The 15,555-nt window shown below is 42.4% G+C and overlaps 1 protein-coding gene across 5 annotated transcripts in view; it reads right to left on the reverse strand.

The window, feature by feature from the left end:
* Cerkl (ceramide kinase like) overlaps positions 1–15,555 on the reverse strand; it is a 126,821-nt gene that overhangs the window by 45,968 nt on the left and 65,298 nt on the right. For 4 of the 5 annotated variants that reach the window (XR_005973241.1, XR_005973242.1, XR_005973240.1 and 1 more), the window contains exons 4-5: positions 12,181–12,312; positions 5,923–5,986 (exon numbers count right to left, since the gene is read on the reverse strand). The exons of the other annotated variant lie outside the window; for it this stretch is intronic. Coding sequence is in view for 1 of the 4 variants with exons in the window: in XM_041639798.1 (XP_041495732.1) it covers positions 5,923–5,986; positions 12,181–12,312 (196 nt within the window). In the remaining 3 variants the exon portion in view is untranslated. The remainder of the gene's footprint in view (positions 1–5,922; positions 5,987–12,180; positions 12,313–15,555) is intronic. 5 annotated transcript variants of the gene reach the window in all.

Raw genomic sequence — 15,555 nt, forward strand, 5'->3', positions numbered from 1 at the left:
GGCAATATGGAACCTAGCCTCCCCTAGCTTTTAGCCATGGATTCCACAGTGTTTGCTAGAACACACTGGAGTGGGACACCATCTGTCATTGAGTATTGATCTGCTGTTTCTCTTGGCTTTCAAAATATATCACAATGTGTCTTCACAGAAGCATATGGAACTCGTTTTTAAAAACTCTAAAATCTTAGGAAATAGTATTTCTTAAACATCATCTACCAAACTGTTTCACATTGCTGACTAAGCTATACTGAAGCTTATTTTGGATTGCAGATTCTCAACCTCCTGTCTAGTGGCCATGAATAACTTACTAACCACTTCCAATCAATAACTCCACCGCTGCCAAACAGGGATGTCACAGACGAAATCTCCTGAAGGAAGTGATCCCTGGGTCACATACCGTCTTTAAATTTTTTATATAAACTTTTTCAAAAATATTCCTACTTTTTCTTTAATTGAACCCGGATCCTTTGGAAGAGCAGCCAGTGCTCTTACCCTTAGTCATCTCTCAGCCCCCTTTTTTATTCTCATCTATTACATCCTGACCTTGGTTTTCCCTCCTTCCTCTCCTCCAAGTCTGCTCCCTGTTCCCCTCTCCCCTAAATCCATTCCTCTTCCTTTCCCTTCAGAAAAGAGCAGGCCTCCCAGGGATATCAACCAAACACAGCACAACAAGTTACTAGAAGACCAGGCACCTCCCTCATGTTGAGACTGTACAAGGAAACCCAACAGGAGGAATACAGTCCCAAAAGCCTGAAAAAGAGTCAGAAATAGCCCATACTCCCAATGGGAGGAGTCCCACAAGAACACCAAGCTACACAACATAACTTAATGCAGAGGACATAGGTCAGAACCATACAAGCTCCCTGATTGTCCCTTCAGTCTCTGCAAACCCCCATGAGCCCTGGTTTGTTAATCCTGTGGGCTGTTTTCTTGGGGTGCCCTTGACCCCTTTGGCTCCTACAATCCTTCCTCTCTCTCTCTTCCGCAGGGTTCCCCGAGTTCTGCTGTGGGTCTCAAGATGGGCTGGAGGGTAAAGATAGCATAGAACTTGTGGAAGTGGCCAACCAATGACTCGTCCAAATTGATAGCCATGCCATGTTGGAGGAGGCTGCTTGTTCGTTCTTGGCTGCTCAGCCCCGAAATAGTCATGCAGAAACCATATTATTTTCAATACTGTTTGGCCAATAGCTTAAGTGTATTTCTGGCTAACGCTTATATCCTAAATTAGTCTATCTTTATTAAACTGTGCATCACCACGAGGTCGTGGCCTACCCGGTAAAGTTCTGGCATCTGTGTCTGGAGGAGCTACATGGCTTCTCTCTGACTCTACCTCCTTTCTCTCAGCATTCAGTTTAGTTTTCTCCACCTACCTAAGTTCTGCCCTATCAACAACCCAAGGCAGTTTCTTTATTCATCAAAGGTATTCACAGCATACAGAGGGGAATCCCACATCAATGCCATGAGAGGGAACCCATGTCTGACACAGCCCTACAGGACCAGGAACCAGAGTCTGGACAGCCTGGAGACCCAGGATAGAACCAAACACAATCAGAAAAAATAGCCAGTGAAATGAGTCCTAGTGATTCTCCGCTATAGTCATAGCCTGGAGCCTAGCATAATCACCACCAGAGAGGATTCATCCGGAACAGACGGGAGCAGAGGCAGATACCTATGCTCATTCTTTAAACGGGTTCAATGAGGGACATTTCCTGTCTGAACAGTTCCTGTTAGAAACTTGTGCTTTTGAAGTGTTTACTGAAATCATGTTTCCACTGTTTTCACCAGTGTCTGCATATTTCTGAGGGGAATTATAATTACCTTTTAATTAAAGTGATTGCTCCAACAATACCGATTCCTATTTGGTAAGCTAAACCCATCAAAATGAATGAGCTATTCAAAATATTTGGAACAGGGATGACTTCTAATAGAAATTTAAAATTATTATACAAAGTAATATCAGTATACCATAGGATTAGAACAAACTAGGAGACTTACTTAGTTCACATAACAGGACAATTTGGTTTAAGGATATGTAATAACTAAAAGTTCTATGAATCTTTTAATATCACACTGAAAAATAATTTCTACATAGGAAATAAAATTAATATGTTTGGATAGAGGGAAAGCTCTTTCTCCGCATCTCAACAGTCGTTTATCTTCTCTACAGGCCCTCTACATCCCCATAATGGTGCAACTGTCAAGAGAAGACACCGACAGACACCACACTCGGCAGAGCATCTCATGCCAGCAGGGAGTAAGTTCAGGTTTTATATCTACATCTGTTATCCTACCTTTTATAGCCAAGGTCCAAAGCAAGGGCTTAGCGTGAGGCCATGATTTTCTTACGCCTGTGGCTTGGGACTCTGGACCACAGTAAGTCACTCATCATTCGGCATAAATTTACCAACCATAGTTTTTATATGTACACTTCCAACATAATTTCTTCAAATGTAACCTTTTATCCTTCTGTTCTCTTCTAGGTATGAAATCTTAGTAATTACCCAACTTGTCCTCTTGTTCATCAATGCTTGTTTAGTATAGCCATCTAGTTTTACTGCCCCTTTTATATCCCCTTTGGTTTAATCATGATTTACTTTCTAAATCTTAAGTCTCACTCAGCACTACTTTTTTTTTTTACTGCAATTCAGTGTTTCTTTTGATGGTAACGATAACGCTCATGTGTCTTATATTTCTTTGGAAGCATTAAACCTGCTTTTTCATTTTGGGGAAAATGAAGATCGCATACCATTCAAGGCCTCAGTGGTTCACTGGTCTTTTCTTGCCTCCTCCCCATTACCATGTGGCTATCCATCCACATACCATCCTTCAAAGCTCTACATTGTAAGTCTTGCATAAACATCCTCCCCAAAGTAATGTTTTCATTATATACGTTAATCAATTCTGTATCTCATTGCCTTGTTCCTAATGTTCAATTGCTGGTGAACAATTTCATCACACTCCAACAAAGCATTGTAGACAAATTTCTTTCTTTCTTTCTTTCTTTCTTTCTTTCTTTCTTTCTTTCTTTTACATGGGAACTCTCTTTATTCTCAGGTTCTCCCTGCCAGAAGGCCAATCCCTGAAAGGTTCCACACCAACTCCCAGTACTGACACTTTAGCAAGTGGGTTCCAAATGTGGGAAGCTTTGAGAGGACATAAGGCATCTCCAACCTGCATCAGGAGAAGCAAAACATAACCAGTGTTCCAGAGTCTGTTACAAAGGGCAATTTACCATATACATTGTTACGGTTCCGGCTCCAGAGTCTGTTACAAAGTGCAATCACGAATTAAGAGAATGCCCTATAGGCTTGCTTACAGGCCAGTCTTTTGAAGGTATTATCTTAGTTGAGGTTCCCTCCTCCAGTTGACATAACCTCTCCAGCACACCCTCACTAATGACAGCCTGCTGTGGGACTAGCTAATCCAGTCCCATGAGAAAGACACTGGTTCCTTCAGACTCACTATTTATTTGTGAGTTAATCTGTTGTGATAGTGCTCCTGTTACACAGCCTATTCTGACTTCAAACTCAACCCTCCGGTTTCAGTCTCCCAAGTGGAACTGGAGTTATAGGGATGTGTCACTACGCCCAGCAACCATTCTCTTAACATCCACAGCACCCTGTAAAAGACCCATCACCTCTCAACACTGCTATAGTGGAAACCAAATTTCAACACAAGTGTTCAGTGGGTCCATACCATATTCAAATCATATCAAGCATCATGGGCTTTTCCTGTGAGAAGTTGTTAATACATGAGAAATTTGAGTTGCCTTTATCAAAATGAAAAGGGAACATGAAAACAAGACAGCTTATGTAAAATCATGGCTACTAACTAGTGCTTGCTTTAAAGCAGAACTGTAACTGTCCAATGGCAGTCCAGATGAGTAAGTGCCAAAACTACTGACCATGCAGAATGCCCGAGAGGATTTGAGGAGGAAGAGCATGGCAGGAAGCTTACTTTTCCGGCTCAGTTCCTTAGCATCAGGCTACTGTAACAATGTATATGGTAAATTGCCCTTTGTAACAGACTCTGGAACCGTAACAATATATATGGTAAATTGCACTTTGTAGACAAATTTCTAATGCCAGCTATGAATGTCTAAAATATCTGCTTCCACGTGCTCAAGCTGAACAACCTGGTTGGTCTCTGGTACCACAAGCAGTGTCACAATGCTGTGTTTACAGCTCAACACCAACCTGGTGCAAGCTGGTGGTGAACATGCCGCCCTTCCCATGTCTACAGTCCTTCATGCCCAGTTTTGCCTCCCACACAGCATCCCTGGGAAGTCAGTATCCAAAACAAAAATAGCAGTTACTTCGTAGAATGGATTCCCAACAGCATCAAAGTGAACTTGTGTGACATCTTGTCCCAGGGCCTGAAGATGGCCTCCACCTTCATTGGCAATAGCACTGTGCATTCAGATATGCTATTCAAGAGCATCCTAGGCAGGTCTTGACCATGCTCCACACGAGGCCTTCACACACTGGTTCATAGACGAGGGGAGTTCACCAAGGTTGAGAGTAAAATAAATGACCTGGAGTTCAAGCATCAGAAATACCAAGACACCACAGTCCAAGACAGGGCAGAGTGGAAATAGAGGTTTCCTTCCCGCCCGCTAGTTCCTGAATAAACACTCAGAGGCTTCATATTAATTATAATTGTTTTCACCAGTGGCTCAGGCCTATTACTGACTAGTGCTCTCAATTAAACCAACACATTTTCATTAATCTATTGTCACATGGCTATGGCTTACTGGTAATGTCCTGGTATCTTACTCCTTTGGCTGCTACATAGCATCTCTCAAACTCCACCGTCTTTCTCTCTTTCTCTCTGTTTGGACTTTCTGCCTATCTATATTCTGCCCTGCCATAGGCCACAACAGTTTCACTCGTCAACCAATAAAAGCAACACATATTTGCAGCATACAGAAGCACATCCCGCATCAAAAGAGGTTTTTGAAGATGATGAAGAAGAGACCAATGAATAGGAGATTTTATGACGCTACCAGCACACCTGCTCTTTACTTCACCCTGCTACAGGAATGGTGCCCTTTTAAGCATGAGGTCCCTCTCAAATCAAACACACCACGCTGTTTCCCAGATTAACTGGTGCGCTGTTTTCCCTTTAGCAGAGAACGAACAGTTCCACCAGACCAGAGAGATTTTGTATGGAAACACTTGAAAGCAAAGCAGGGAGCCACACAGGGCTCACAAATTCCAGTTAAATGTCCAGCCATCAGAGTTAGCAGGGGAGTTAGAATAATGACATGCTTTTAATCCTTGGTGATAAAAACTAAAGTCACACAGTGTTGCCTTAATTGATATGTAATACAGAACTTTGTGATAAACTATTCATAATAAAATGTTAAACCTGCAAAACAAAATAAGAGAGAAATCAAAGCCAATAAGTTATGTAATAATTAAAACCAGCATTTTATTTATTTCTTTTATTCATTCAGAAAATAGATTTGTTGTTATAAAATATCTACTCCAATCAGTCACAGCAAAATTCACTATTGGGTATCTATTGAGCTGCCAGTAAATTTGCAAAAGACGACCACAGCATTGTTATGTTATATGATAAACAGAACAGCTTTCAGCAATGTTCTTCTTTATTTTGACATTTTCAAAAGTCTAACACTAAGGATTTTAAATGTAAATTTATGCAGGTTGAGTATAGGGTAGTACATTGTGGTTTCTCAATATATATAATTTCATTGCTCTTTTTGAATCCCTACGCAAAGTCCTTAGAGATGGATGGCCACGATATATCAGCATTAATTATTAGCACATGGATGTGAACAAACAGAGCCTAATTCACTATAATGCTTTAAAAATTATCAGATCTAAATATGTGACTAAATGCTATGAAAAATTTACTATCATAACTTTTATGTATGTGAAGATTAATAATGTAACCTACCCATCAAATCCCTGGAGTTCACATCCGTCAAGCAGGGACAGGGCATGCCCTTCATATTCTGTTACTATTAAAGAAAAACACAGAACAGAAAAATGAACATTATAAACAACAATCTACATTTTTAAAGCTTGGTTTGACAAAATATTATGTTCCAAACATATGGTCAGGTAAGAAAACAGCATTTATTCTTGAATATTTGAATCATAGGACAGAAGATTAAATGTTTGTTATCCGATATTTTATAACTTTATGTAAAGAAGACCACGTAGTTGTTGTAACCATATAAGTCATTTAGGAATACCCAACACACAGTGTTTAGGGCATTTATCTTGGTGCTTGTCTGTTTAGCTTTCCCTAAATAAGACGCGTTTCCTTTCGATCCGAAGCTTGGGAACAGGACTATTTTGAAAATACAGCATATTTGCTGGCATTGAACAGTCAATGTTAAATCACTTTGGCAACCTTACATGAATAAATTAGTTGAAAGGTTAGTGTAAGATTTACATACCAGAAGAACATGTATCTGGAGTTGCTAGACTCAAAACAAAAAAAAAAAAAAGGAAGCTGGATGTGAAAACACGAAGTAATGCCAACCCGATGATAAGAAACCCAAACCCAAGGGAAGGCCAGCATCCAGTACGGGAGCCCGGGTCCACAGAGGGGACGAGTCTGTCGTACCACATCTCTGTTGCCACAGTCACTAACATCCCATGCAGTGAAGGCAGGATGAGTGGGCACGCTGCAGATGGCAGCGAGCATTACCAGCGCATTTAGCATTTTCTGGGGCATCCTTGCCAGAAGAGGCAGCCCAGCTGTATCCACCCATCAAAGATTTCCGCTGCCTGACATGACACTGCAGATGGATTTTGTTGTGTAAGAATGCGCATCATTATATGCGAGATTACATTAATCTTTCATGCCTGTCTATCCCTGCAGCCAGCATGCTGCAAGCTTTTCTTGTGATGTTTTTGGATATTGTTAAAAATTATTAGTTGTGCTGTCTGGGAGAATCATTCTGTATCCAGCCCTGTTACATTGCTATTCTCCCCAAACTTATTAACCAGGAAAAAACCTGTTAAATTCCAATCAGAGGAAAGATATAAGAAAATTCAAAATACCAATATTAATAAATTTTCAAGGGTACAGCATCAAAAAGATGTGTGCTGATAATTCATTTATCGTACAACCTTAAAGTGCATTGTAATAAGTGTTCCTACACACACACATGCTCAAGATCATTAAGGTTGTTGTGAAAAAAACACATGGGCTGTGAAGCAAGTTTTCATCTCCGGGTTTTATGCCAAAGTTTACTTTTAAAAACATTTCAAATACATTATGTTTAGACTAAAAGTTTTCTTTTATTTAGGTGAGAGTTAAAATATCCTGATTTTCCCCTTAACATCTCAAATGGCATTTGATTATACACTAATGGAACACATTTAAGTACGGGAACCTTAAGGGATATTGAATATGTTAAAAAATAAATCATTTTTCTGTCTGACACAAAAAGAGGAAACAAAACCGACTAAGAAATGCCCAGATGTAAAATGTTTTAACAGGGTGAATAAGATAAACGGCCTCTGTGGAGACAGAATATGTTCTAGTGATGAAGGAGCCTATGATGTGAAATAGCAAAAAGTGATCATAGAGAAAGAGAATGCAGGGGAAGGGGAAGTGGTGATTCGATGTCTATGTAAAGTAGAAAGAATCAGAACAAGTAACCAGACGAGGTTTTACAGGCTCTAGAATCAGACAGAGTCACGATCATCCCACCAAAAAGATCATGAAGAGGGGTTATAGGCAAATCAATTTTTTTTACTGTGCTACTGCCTTTCCATCTTCTTTCCCTCTTCCCGTGAAGCCAGCACTCTGTGCCATCTCTGTATTATTTAGAATCTACACTTCCCTGTTCTTTACCTCAGCTCTCCTCCACTTCAGCGTAAAGGTCACTACCCCAGTCTGCGCCTAGGGCAAACAGTGTACATAATGAATTTGAAATAAAATCAGACACAATATGTTTTAGAGACAAAGAAACATGTCTTTGTCTGGTACTCAAATTTTATCATGGGATAGGATACTGAAATACCATTTTTCTCTTCCTACAGGCATCCCGGGAAGCTCAGAGCACAACCAGACCAGGATGCTCAGTTTCCAGCTCCTTTCATAACTTGTTCCCCTACCCCGTACACATACTTGGTGACTGAATTTCTCCAGATGGCCTCGTTTTCTTCTGGGTGAAATAAGGAAAGAGAAAGGTGTAAGTAGAGCCATGGAGAACAAATGAGAAAGAATACAAAGTCGCAAGGCCTGAAAGCCAAGAGCATGACCACGTAACAAGAGCTCCACTTTCTGAACAACGCCGTCCATCACAAGGAGGCAAAACTATCAGGTGACTAGATATCCCCAGAGACCCTGACCTGGCAGTGATCATGGCGAAGGTCAAGCACCTTCGTCAAAGTCAAGGTGACTGATGATCAAGAAGGAAGGGCACAGAGCATGGTGACTCCACACACCAGATAGAACGCATTCATTTTGTACTAATACAAAGAACAGCATTAGTTACAGTAGGTAACAATTGTAAGATGACTGTCGATTCTCACATCCTCTGTACTGTGTGGTATGGAACTAGCACAAGTCATTCAGCAAAGAGGACAAGTGGATTTGTGATACACACAGGGTTCCTGACCAGCAAGCTATGCGGCCTTGGGCTGAATCAGCTGATACATAAGATGTCATAGAGGAAGGACCTTTGCTTACTTTGCTTACGTGCACAAAGGCAGAGACAATGCACTCAAGGACATCAAAGTTGGTCAGTAACATGGCTTCTCCCACTAGCATAGGATCCCACCTTGACACCCACAGGGAGAGACAAACACCTCCCCTGTACTACAATCTGCTATCTCTACTCTCTTCAGCTCCTCTTCACAGGCAGCCTCACGACTCCAGCAGGGAACCTGGAGCTATCTGGTCTTGAAATTCTTTTCTCTGATTTCTCTACTTCTCTGACTTTTCCACTTTGTTGTCCTGTGTATTCTTCCTATCACCTAATCAACTCTCAGAACTCCAACATCTTTTGTTGTTGTTTAGTTTACCAGAGTTTCACTGTGTATCCCTGGCTGACCTGGAACTCACTCTGTAGAGCAGGGTGACATTGAACTCAGAGACTCACCTTCCTCTGCCTGCTAATTCCTGAGAATGAAGGGTCCTTTAAAGATACAGACTCTAATATCTCATAATAAAATAAATATTTTGAGAAACAGAAAAGGGAATATGTTACATGTCAGCCTGGATTTATCATTCATTCTCTCCTTTGACCCCTGGACTAAGGTATTACCAGAGTTAATGCCTGTTCCTTCTAGGCATTTCCAGAAGCCTTGCTATTGGTTTTATTAGAGAAAATCCTACATTAGTGGAAGTAGCAGCATGGTGGGCTATAGTTTTAACTCAAATATTTCCCAAAGTGCTGGTCTATATTTAGAAGTGGCTAGGATTTTAGCAAACATTAAAGTGAATCATAAATTTATTTATGTGTAAGATCTATGTTTAAAATAAATGTATGAAAAAGCATTGTGCAGAGGTGCGATATTCAAATCACGCTAAATAGTTACATAGCATGACTTTCCCTAGTAAACTGTTATATAGAATTTAGGCAATTGATATTCCACTTGGAATCACCAGTGCAAAGGGGCCATGTCAAATTGGCGTGCAGTAAATGTGTGCTCTTTTGAATTATTCTTCATATATTTTCTTTGCACTAAAAGGCGAATTGAATCTTGCTACATAGTTTTATGAAAATTAAACTCCTAAACTAAGGGCCACATTTGTACGACACTTTAAGCAAGACAGGCAGAAAAACTAAAGCACTTCCAGCAGCCCCATGTTTGTGCAGACTTTCACACAAAAGGAGAACATTTTGCTGGTATACAAAAGAAAATCCACCAGTTCCTTTTCTCTTATCTCCCTTTTTCTCCTCATCTTCCTCTTTCTCTTTCTCCCCTGATCTTGATTCAGCTGGTAGACTCAGCTCTGCCAAACAATATTACAAAACAACGATTTTTTAAAAGCCACTAACTGTAGATCAAGGTGTGATGGGCAAATTGCTTAGTGTAGCTTTGGATTCAGCCATATCTGGACTCCAGCTTCTGTGGGATACGTTGGTGGTGGCTGGGGGAAGGGGACTTCTCAAAGCCACTTTGCCCTTCTTCCTTAATAGAATTCAAATTCAATCCAGACATCGTCCTTCAGCCTTCAGTAAGTGGGAATCTGCCCTTAGCTCCAGGAAAGAAAACATCTGTCCTATGTTGAACACAGATAATCAAACCAAAAGAAAATTTGGCACATGTTAGGGTCCCCCTTTCTCACATATAAATGCCTTTCTTCATCCCACTAGGTAAGAATAAGAAAGACTGCAATGTTAATGGTCAATGTTAATGGTTATGAAGGTGGGACAAACCGGGTTCAAGACAAATTTAAAATTATGAAGGTATGGCCAAAATTACAAACCCCCAAGATACCATGATATTATGGTTCTCTTGATGATACTACCCCTTCCTATCTCTGCCCCCTTATTTAAACATGCCTGCTACCCTACTGTCCCCTCCCCATTTCTACCTCCTTTGCCTCTTGCGAAGTATCTGGAACACGTGGTTTTCTTGAGTCCTCTCATCAAAATCAGTATCACCTTCAGACACCTTAGGTTTTTATGCGCATGTCAAAACCACAATATTCAGCTTTTAGTGTCTGCTTGAATTCTCAATGGCCATGTATCCTGAATGGAGCAAGAATGCCACCGAGATTATTTGCCTGTTTGTCAGGATGACTTCAAAAGCTTGGGTACCAATGATGTACCTGCCTCAATGTCCCAAATACAAGGCACAGTGCCTAGGTTCCTGTGGCAGATTCAGCAACTGATACATAGCAATGCCTGTGCAAATGCCTGAGTAGTGTTCACGTATGAAAAATCTAACAGTGGTTAATGAGCTTGGCATTCATCTAAGTTCTAATTGTCTCATCCCAACACGGACCTCAGATCTTTGCAGTCTTTGGAACTACTCCAGAGCCAATAGGGTGGACCTGGGTTGTGCATTTCCCGTGGGACACTCACCTGCACACCGAGAGTTACAGCCATTACCGGCTATCCTTTTCACTGCAACCTCATTGAACTCAGAAATTTATTTGAAGTGTTTTTTTCTTTTATTTTAGTTTTGTTATTCATTTATTTTTAATAAGACAGGGTTCTGTTATGTAGCTCAGACTGACCTCAGAGCCATAGTCTTCTTCCTCAGTCTCCCAAGTTCTAGGATTATAGGCATGGGCTTCCATTGGTGGTCTCCTCTTTACCCTTCATGATGGCAGATGTCTTTTGGGTGACTGAACTTCCCACAAGGCTTCTTTGGGGAGGAGGGTCCTTCTACCCAAGTGCTTCAAAGGCCTTATTAACACTGTGAGACCTATTTCTGTCTATCACAGCTGAGCAAAGCCAGGTCCTTCCTCCATAAACATGTCATTATGACCAGGAGACTCAACTTACTCTGGGCTTGTCTCCCGCCTGGTTAATTACATAATAGACTCCACCGACTGCAGTGTGAGGCAGATTCCCTCCGCTGTGGCCAATTCACATGGGAAGAAAGCCACGAAAGTTCTGGCTTTAGGCAGTGTCCACGCTGGGCATACAGTGGGTGTTAATAAAGCATGGGAATTTGGCCACCAAATGTTAAATGTCCAAAAGATATTACTAACATTCTTTCCATTTGTTTGGTGATTAGCAAACTCCAGTCTTCCTTAGCAAGAAGCTAAGCACACTCTTACTTTTAACAATGGCTTCAAGCTCCCCATTTCTCCCAGATCAACTAACAGGGGCAGCTTGGTGCTTAGTTTTGACCTAACCAGCAGGGGTCAGGAGCAGAACAAAAACAACCCAAGGGAAGAACCACAGAAAAAAACATTAGGCAGAAACATGAATACAGCAAGTAGAAATGTGGATATAGCAAACATCTCCTTGAAGCTGTCAAAAACCAGAGTTTCCTTTCAAGTAACACTTAGTGATGGTTACTGTGGAAGAGGTCTAAAATGTTGATATTTCAGTACAAAACAACGCAATGAAAAAGCCAACTAGATGAAAGGCCACTCTGGAGCTGGCGATGGGACACATGAAGAACACTCTCCTGTTTGGAGCAGCTGCTCATGCTTAGCAAGGAAGACTGCGTGGGCGCGGTGTGGAGTTTTACACAGTGAAGTCACACAGAGCAAGCCACTCACTTGTCACATCTGTCTTTATCCCCGCGAGTTTCAGCAGAGGCTCCACCTTCTCGTAGTAGACTTGGACAGACTCCTTCCTGTGACTCTGAGGGTTGAGGAGGATCTTTAGCGCCTTAGGCCTGCTTGGGAAACCTAGCATGAAAATGAGCATAAGGTTAGAGTGCCCGTCAGAGTATCACACAGGTATCTGAATAGCATTTGCTATTTGCATCTTAGGTTCTTGCTTGAGTGTGGCTTCTATTTATTTTAACCATCTGCTCTCCTAGAGGCGAAACATGATGCTTCCACTCCTCAGACAAGTCATGCATTATAATCAGCACGTTATTCAGAAAGCAGGGTATAAAATAATAGCAACCTGTAAACACGGAAGCGAGACTGATGCACACTGACGCACGCTGATGCACGCTGAGCCACTCCCAGAGGAGGCACTTCTTTGTGGAGTCGGGCTGAGAACCGTGACACACAGAAAGGTACCTTCTCTTCTCCTTAGATAGAAATTTACACCAGAACTGGGCACCTAATGACCTCAGGTCTGCCGACATCTGACCTACGCTGTGACTCGGGGGACAGAGTGAGCAAGCAGGGGCCAGTCGCTGCTATCCTCCAGTGCTGGTGACTCAAAGGGGGTAAGGTCAGAGTTCAAATCCCAGAAGGTGGCAGGGGAGAAGGCGCTCTTCTCCTGGGGAGTAGGAAGGCATCCCCTCTCAGAGCCCAGTGGTGATGGGCTGCCTCACAGTTGGGACTGAGATCTGATACTGCAATTTTCTGGGCAGGAGGCTTGGCACTGAGAACCCACTTGGAGCAGGTGTACAGCCAATTGCCTGCTGTTAGGAAGGGGCAGGAGCCAAAAGAAAGCTGACAACCATTTCTTTCATGGTAAGCTGCGCTCAGACTACAGCAGCTTAAGGTTATAAAAGCAGTTAGCATTTGTTTTTTTTTTTTTTTTAATAAAGCCATCACTAAAGATAAATGGAAGGAAATGCCCGTTTATAACAAACTCTGTGTTTCATGCTTCACTTAAGGAGAATGTTGCCCGGTCTCGTGATATTTGATGTAACGAGCATCTTTTATCAGCACACTCTGAATTCAGGGGGATAAGGAATGGACAGAGCCATGCCAAAGTCTTTGGACACTCCCAAGAAACCTTTGGAGGGATCTCTGTTTTGATAAGGAGCCATGGCTGTCCAGATCACACATGCTAAGACCCCATCCATTCCGGATGTCTTGCTTTTTTCCAGTTCCTGTATTTCAGTGAGTTCTGAGAATCCTAGCTCCCAGGCCTCCTGAATATATCACCATCAAGCCCTCTGATGCAGGTTTCTGGCACCTGTGCCCTGTGCCCTGGGTCGCCCCCCCCCCCACTCCCTGGTTTGCATAGCTCCCACAGAGCAGCTCCTCCAGTGTTCCAAAGTAACCCTAGCAACTCTCTGCTGGGGGCACTGTGCAGAACCCTTAAAATGGCCTCCAGAGGTGGCCAATCCTATCCTAACCCAGCTCCTCTCTTCTCACAATCAACATTCATGAAAGACACATCGAACTTTTGTGTTCCAGCCTGGGAAGAAGGGACAGAGAAGATGCAGCTGTTGCTTCAAAGGAGACAGCAGGACCAGTGGTTCTCAACCTTCCTGATGCTCCAACCCTTTAATACAGTTCCGCACGTTGTGGTGATCCCCAACCATAAAAGTATTTTGCTGCTACTTCATAACTGTAATTTTGCTACTGTTATAAATCATAAATATAAATATTAGACATCCTGGATGGTCTCAGATGATTCCTCTGAAAGAGATCAAGGAATCAAGATCCGCCTGGGTTGAGAACCACTGGTCTAGACTCTCAGCAGAGGCCTGAAACACAATGGGAGTATATATGGTGCAGTATTGCTTCTTGGGGGTTTGGAAACGCCCCTTTGACACAGGACATTTTCCTCTACCTAGAATACCTTTCCCTGTTACTCTCTGGACTCATTACCAATCTGCCCAGGCTGGAGATTGTATGTGATCCCAGTCTAGCTCAGCACACAGAGCTGTGTTAATATAGCAGAGGCTCTTCTGGGGCCGGTTCAGCTCCTTATGACGACTCCATCCATTTACTGCGGCAGATGGCAAAGCGGGGCCTTCTCCACTCAGGTGTTTTTGTTTTGGTTTCAGACACATTTTAAAAATCAAAATTCTACCATTTGTTTTTACAAGGCTGACTCCGAACCCCACATCCGCCCAGCAGCCTTTCTTTGCTAACCCCAGAATGCATTCCTTTCTCCACTCTGCGCCCAATTACTCCAGGCTCTTGTGTTACCTAGTTCCTGTACCACTTATACAAATCTCTGACAGAACATCTTGGGACTCCCACTAACCAGCCACAGTTCAGTTAAAACTGTGAGATGTGACAGTAATACATTATACTTTGGTGGATTTTAAGCATTCCACTTGACAGGCTACACGGACACTAAGCAAACGATGAAAAGGGAACATTTGTCTTAGAATAATAATAGATATGGGAGGCATACCAAAGCTAGAAAAATCTTAATTCTAAGCTGGGCGGTGGTGGCGCACGCCTTTAATCCCAGCACTCGGGAGGCAGAGGCAGGCGGATCTCTGTGAGTTCGAGACCAGCCTGGTCTACAAGAGCTAGTTCCAGGACAGGCTCCAAAACCACAGAGAAACCCTGTCTCGAAAAACTAAAGAAAAAAAAAATCTTAATTCTATGCCAGGCCTCCTTAGCCTTATTCCTCAGAGAAAGGTGAGTACACTATCCACCCATTCCGCAGCCCCTCAACTCATGACAATCAACGAAGGACAATCAGATCTGCACAATCAGACACAAAAGGAAGTCAAGTTAAAGCAGGAACTCAGTTTATTACTGAGTTAAAAAGGTTAAGTGACATTGTGTGATGTGGGGTACCTCCAGCCAATGAGAGACAGCCAAGCCCTCCTTCTGGCTGGAGGAGCATCTACCTAGATTTTACAGTCTCATCCCTGCCGGGTAGCTTTGAGACTATCCTTCAAACTTGAGCCAGGCTTTTCTCTGTCCTCCAGACCTCGAGGCCCTGAGATCATTTTGGCCCAACAATTCTAGACATTAGGAAAATTGATTCAGGCAAGGTACAGGCCCTGAGACCATTTTGGCCCAACAATTCTAGACATTAGGAAAATTGATTCAGGCAAGAAGTAATGGGTGCCAGAACCATCTGGTAACAACTGGGAAGGCTACTTACGTATCCCTAAACTCTGTCCTATTACAGGACACTGAAGCAGCTACAGACACATGCCTCCACGGGAGACTCTGGGTCCAGGGAGAATTCCATTGCTGTCTCTTAACCAGGAAGACTCCTGGTTTGATCTCACTAAACCACAACAGAGCCAAGCACTGGCTTTAAAT

The sequence above is a fragment of the Microtus oregoni genome, unplaced genomic scaffold (assembly GCF_018167655.1).
Source record: "Microtus oregoni isolate MIOR12 unplaced genomic scaffold, Mior012 000060F_ref0000265, whole genome shotgun sequence".
In the NCBI taxonomy this organism is placed as follows: domain Eukaryota; kingdom Metazoa; phylum Chordata; class Mammalia; order Rodentia; family Cricetidae; genus Microtus; species Microtus oregoni.